At 37.0% G+C, this 6,129-nt stretch overlaps 1 protein-coding gene across 2 annotated transcripts; it reads right to left on the bottom strand.

Annotated features, from left to right (window-relative positions):
- Positions 1–493: 493 nt before the first annotated feature.
- LOC115793539 (neuropeptides capa receptor-like) lies at positions 494–5,816 on the bottom strand. 2 transcript variants are annotated; one of them, XM_030748582.1, is made up of 6 exons: positions 5,602–5,816; positions 3,898–4,054; positions 2,713–3,693; positions 2,080–2,298; positions 1,822–1,999; positions 494–1,474 (listed from the first exon to the last, which is right to left on the bottom strand). In XM_030748582.1, exons 3-6 carry the CDS (start codon positions 2,818–2,820, stop codon positions 1,182–1,184), a joined length of 798 nt encoding a protein of 265 aa, XP_030604442.1. In that variant the 5' UTR covers positions 2,821–3,693; positions 3,898–4,054; positions 5,602–5,816; the 3' UTR covers positions 494–1,181. The 2 variants fall into 2 exon arrangements, with proteins under 2 accessions (XP_030604442.1, XP_030604441.1); XM_030748581.1 differs by having other exon boundaries at positions 2,080–2,301.
- Between the last annotated feature and the right edge of the window lie 313 nt (positions 5,817–6,129).

Below are 6,129 nucleotides of genomic sequence, written 5' to 3' on the forward strand. Positions count from 1 at the left end.
GAACACGCAGGGCAGCGACGCCCACACTGGGAGAATGGCTCCAGCAGATTCCAGGAACAACATCCGAGATCTCTGTCCAGAAGAGCACAGTCCTGGGAACAGCTAAGATACTGTGCAGCACCCTCAAGTTCCCAGGCCTCTGGTAGAGGACCAAGCTTGGAGGATAAACAAAGACTGCCCGCTGGGCGAGTGGGGATTTTTTTTTTTTTTTTCCATATATATAGTGACTTAACAGAATCCTTGTGCTCTAACATGTTATACAAATCAACATCATGCTGTGCCCAGGAACACAATACATCTGCAGGTTATACTTGAGTGAGTCTATATTTATAGTGGGTTGATCGGCTTGGTCTCAGTCTTGACAACACAAATCTGACTTTTGTCCTCCAAAGAACACAACATAAATATGTTTGGCAAAAAAGAAATGTTTATATAACATTAAACATACAACAACATTCACAAAGGTCTGAAATATAGTTCTATAACATCCTGCATTTCATTAAATTCACAGACAAAATGACTTATGTTAAAAATATCAGAGTAGTCAGTTCAGTTTTAAACAGTTTTCTGAGAATAAAACAATAATGATTAATAGTGTCAGAAAGCAACAAACTTTGACAAACACTGTTACAGACAAGTGCACAATCAGATATGCACACAAGTGTATCTGAGGATTAATCTTGCTCTCCAGATTGAAGAATGGATATATGACACAGTTGTCACATATGAGCAATAAACTTTAAATATTATTCTTGTTCAACATATATTTGGAACTTCTTTATAATGCATTGTTTGGTAATCTTGCAAATATAAGAAATATAAATAAATATAAGATTACACACAATACTGTAAGTTTTACCTCTCTTGCTATAAAATACATTTCTTCTGTAGCTCCTGAAAAGGGTGAATTCCACATGCTCGCTGTACAGATTTTACCCTATTTACAAAAATACTCAGAAAACCCTTAACAAGAGGGAAAAAAATGAAAGGAAAGTTACAATAGCATGAAAGAGCATGACACATAATTCAGAGTGCTTTTCAATGCAGCTCATGTTGAAAAGAGGTTTTCCTGCCTATTCTTATCCCTCTGATCTGATTTTAGATACTTAAAATTTTTTTTGCTTTTTACATTTTTCTTTATAGAATTTGCCATTAATCCTCTCTCTGACTGTCATGCTTGCTTATTCCGTAGAATTTCTCTGCCTCAGCCAAGACATGATCCCATCCTTCAAGGAGCAGCGAGGTCTGAGCCTGCCCAGAGTTCTCCAGCATGCCCTGCGAAATGTGTGGGAGGAAATACAGAACAACAGGGGGTCCAGTGCACCATTGATATACCACAGTGGGAGTGACAAATATGATTTCAGGATTGTGTACACAGAAAGGACCGTGTCAGTCCACACAACCACATACACTTGCATAAGCGATGAAGCAATATCTGGAAAGTTGCAAACAAAAAAAGCCACGACAACTGCACCTGAAAAAAGAAACAAAAAAACAGAGAGTGTCGATAGCTCAACATGCTGAAATGATTGTTAATAATATGTTAATGTAATTTGCATTTCTCTGTATTCTTGGCCTAAATGCAAGGCATTTCAGATCATTAACTTGTGACCTTATGATTTACAAGATAAAGAAGAACAGAGCTGGAGTTTTGCACTCAGTGGCCAGTTTTTTTTCTGTTACTTTGTACTCATTTATCATTACTGAAGACCTCGCAGAAGCTCACACATACAGTAGTTACTAATTTTCCAACATCATCCGTTTTGCAAAGACGTGTCCAATCAAAAGCCTGAACAGAACTAATACAAAAAAAATACTCACCCATTAGTTTTAGAGCTCTCTTTTCATTTACAAGTAGCTTCCCATTCTGATGGCACTTGACTGATCGTCTTCCTTCTGGATCCTGTGGCATTAGACCCATGTTTCTCCTTTGATGGCTATTCTTCCTCAGGTAGCACAGGATGAGCATATAAAGAGTAAAGATGTACACCAGTGGGACCTGTAGTTGGAGGAGCATGTTAGGTCCCTTTGTTTTATGCTGAAAAGAAAACATAATCTATCAAATGGTGCTCATCTCACCAGAAAGAAGAACCCAGCTCTCAGGAGTAAGGCCCCTTTGTAGATATACGCAGGATCAGGCTCTGTCATCTCACACATGGTAGAGACGTGGAAGGCATCTTCTTGAGTGGTGGCTGTATAGTCCAGGATGCAAGCACTCGCCTGGTCATAGACCAGAGCAAAGGGCACAGCAGAGACCAGAGATATCACCCACACAGACAGAAGACATGGCACTCGAGACTTCTTTTGTAAAGACAAGAAAAGGGAAGGAAAATTTGTTTATTAGCTCTTGTTGACATGATCCTTTAATTATATACAGTTTTCATTTTCTGAAAATAGCACTTCCAGTTTTCATCCATGTTTTTGGTTACATTTTGTTGTAGGATACAAATAGAGCTGGCAACAGAAAACCTATTCAGTACTTTGTCTCTGTTCTTTCTTTAAATATTTTAAACATAAAATATCCTATTGGATACATGCTTTTTTTTAAAAAAAAAAATAAAAAATCATCTTAAATCAATTCTGAGTACAGAAGAGGAACAAATTTTACAGTATTAAAAATGCAGTATACATTAATGCATGTTTAATATTCTATTTTATGATAGAAAACTACCTCAGAGCAGACACAATATTTTTCTTGTCCAAGTACTAAACCTGCAGGCTGGTGACCGACCACATCGTGTGGCAAATGGCTGCATAGCGCTCAGTGGTGAAGGTGACGATAACCCAGCTTGTGGTGGCACAATACAACTGGCGTATCATGAAGTAGACCTTGCACACCGCTTGGCCCAGACGCCATGGGTAGCTCTCCCAGTAATACCGATACAAGGTTACTGGGATGGTCAAAAGCTGCAGAATGTCTAAAATTTAAAAAAAATGTAAGCTTCTTAGCAAATTTGGATGATCATAGGTGCCCATGTAATACATTGCAGTCTAGTTGGATGATACTGACTAATTCAGTCAAATTTTATATTTAGAAAATATAAGACACAAACACTCAATTACTTGAAATTAAAACAATACCTTTTTACTTTTACGACTCATTCATTGCAAATGTGCAAATGTGCATTTTAATTGGATGTTAATAAGAGACGCACATTTTTTTTTTACAGCATAAATGTTACCTATTTTTACTTATTACAGCAAAACATTATTATCGATCCGTCCGTCCATCCACCCGTCCAGTGTTCCTTACACAAAAGAAAGCTAAAATCCTTAATTAATTTAAGGTAAGACTGAAATTAAAACCTATTTAAATAATACTATAAATAATAAAACCTACAATAGCAACAAGGAGTAGTTTGTTCCATTGTCTTGAGATGGAACCTCCAGTAAACCAGAATATGCAGTTATACTTTTCACAATAGACTGAAAATTACTCAGTGGAATGACACTTTTTGTTTGTTTCAAGCACAAACATGTTTTCATTACCTTAGAACTTTGGATGGTAAATGCAGAGAAAATTAATTTCACTTTAAGTTAATGATTTTAGTTTAATGCTGTCAGAGTTCCTTAAGGAAAATGGCAGCAATGCCTACCTGATATAACCAGGCTGAGAAGGTAGAAACGAATGGCACTGACTCTCATGTGGGCATCGATGAGAAGGGTCAGTATACTTACACCACTGAATAAGATCTGCAGAACATTTGGGGAGAACATGATGTGGTTTACAATGTGAAAAGCTGCATTGCTTGTTATCTGCATAAAATTAACATGACTAATATAGTGGCTTAGTGATGCTGCTTTACTTATTTATTTTTATTACATTTAACATTGTGCATTGTAATTTAATATCCTGAGGCTGCATGATTAGGTATCAAGTAATTTTAATATTCATACTCCAAAAAAGAAGACGATGCTGTAGAATATGGTCATGGGGATGGCAATTCTCAGCGGCTCACTTTTGGTGACACTGATATCGAGCTGTGGCGTCTCACTCGGGCTGACGTTACAGCTGAAGAGAAATGAAATCTTCTCTGAGAAGTTCATCGTGAAGCTGGGATACATGTAGTAAAAAAGACAATAGGCTTGATTTTAGTATTTATGATGTCAGATATTGAATTGAATCAATAAACAAATACATACATACATAAAGGAGCAATCACTCAATCATTACAATAATCATTAGAATGGGTTATTAGTATTCAGATCACATCATTGTTTTAATAAGTCCAGCCAAGTCAATTCAAATCAAGTCAGTTTACTGATACAGACCAAGGTGCTGAACAGCAAATAAAATTATCAAAGAAACATTACATATGATTTTGAAACAATAAAAAAAACAATAATAATTGAATAAATAAATAAGAGTAATACACTGTAAGTAATAGGAGCCTAGCAGCAGATTTTGAACCAGCTGCAATTGTAATATTAGTGTTTTACCCAGTAATCCAGTCTAGATGTATTAAAAGCATGAATGACTTTCTGTTCATTCCACTGTTGGATACTTGTCTTGTCAAATCTGCAGCTGGATCACACAATTTTTCCATCCATCCATTCATTCTCTTCTGCTTATTTTGTTCAGGGTTTCGGGGGGGGGCGGGTAACACCCTGAACAGGTCGCCAGCCTGTCGCAGGGCTAACACAGAGAGACAAACAACATCCACACTTATGGCCAATTTAGAGTGGCCAGTTAACCTAACCCCACTAACTGCATGTCTTTGGGAGGAAGCCCATACAGGGGCAGGGGGAACATGCAAACTCCACACAGATAAAGTGAGAGGCCTGGGCAAAGGTGGAATTGAACCCAGACCTTCTAAATGCTAACCACTGCACCACCGTGCTGTCCACGATTTTTCACTTGTTAAAATTACTTTTTGGTGTATAAGGTTTTTTTTTTTTAAATGTGTGCATGTATCTTTAACATACATCAAATATACAGTGTATTTGGGGAGCGAAGCAAACATAAATCCCCTGAAGCCTACAGATAGACACTGGAGGAGGTGGAGTGGTCTATGAGCTGCTAAAGTGGGAAAGTGTGTTGTTTGTTATATGATGAGAGGAGAGTGAGGCATTGCATACAGCTGCAGATGCCTGCCCAAATCACTTCCTTTCATTTGTAATAAATAATCATTTTGATTTCCCCTCAAAATCATATTGAAATCCACAAAAATCTATTCTCACGAATGAAATCTTTGTAGCTTTGTGAAAGACACTGAAGAAAAACAGGAGCTTAACATTAAAGGTTGCTGTGCACCCATGTGATAAATGGAGTCAATAATGCTGGTAAAACACTTAGAAATCTGCTGCATTTGGGGACCAAACAAAAACATTAACTAAAACAATTGCAATGAAATATGTTGAAAAAAATCAATATTAGATGCACTGAGAATGTATTATTTATTTGATAGTTACATGTCAAACATTTCTTTTCAGTTAAATAGGAAGCTGATAAACACATCATGTACAACCTGTTACAGTGCCAGTACAGCTAATACTTTAAATTTTAAAATGAAAATAATGACTATTTTAGAGCTATGTTAGTGCAATTTGAAGTGTCCATTTGGAGGTATAAGCTATTCGATGAGTAATGTGTAGACTCACCTCTTAGAGGAGAAGATGCAGAATGAAGACTGGCAGCGTGTTTCACAGGCAAAAAAAACAACTCTTTAGTCCCTCCTTCCCTTAGTGGCTGTTCTTTCTCTCTGGCTTTGCCTCTTGCTCACTTACCGTCTTCCTCGCTTCCTTCTCTTCTGACACACATGCACAAACACGCGCGCACACACACACACACACACACACATACACACACACAAATTCCCAGACTGTCACAAGCTGGTAAATACAGCTGCTTCAATATACCAAAGAGTGTGCACAGAAAATCTACAAAACAACCAATGTACAAAAATAGCCATGTTTTTAACTTGATAGGAAAAATGTGATCATGAAAATAAGACACCATCTATGTACTGTAAAAAAAAAAAAAAAAAATTGAACAAACCCCCACCCAGAATAATGAATTTTATAAAAGGTCAAACAGTGAGTCAATTAAGAATAAACCATTTCACTGAACTAATGTCTTAATGCCTTAATGCCTACTGTACAATATTTTATACGTACTGTTTTGGGGAG

The sequence above is a fragment of the Archocentrus centrarchus genome, chromosome 15 (genome assembly GCF_007364275.1).
Source record: "Archocentrus centrarchus isolate MPI-CPG fArcCen1 chromosome 15, fArcCen1, whole genome shotgun sequence".
NCBI lineage: Eukaryota > Metazoa > Chordata > Actinopteri > Cichliformes > Cichlidae > Archocentrus > Archocentrus centrarchus.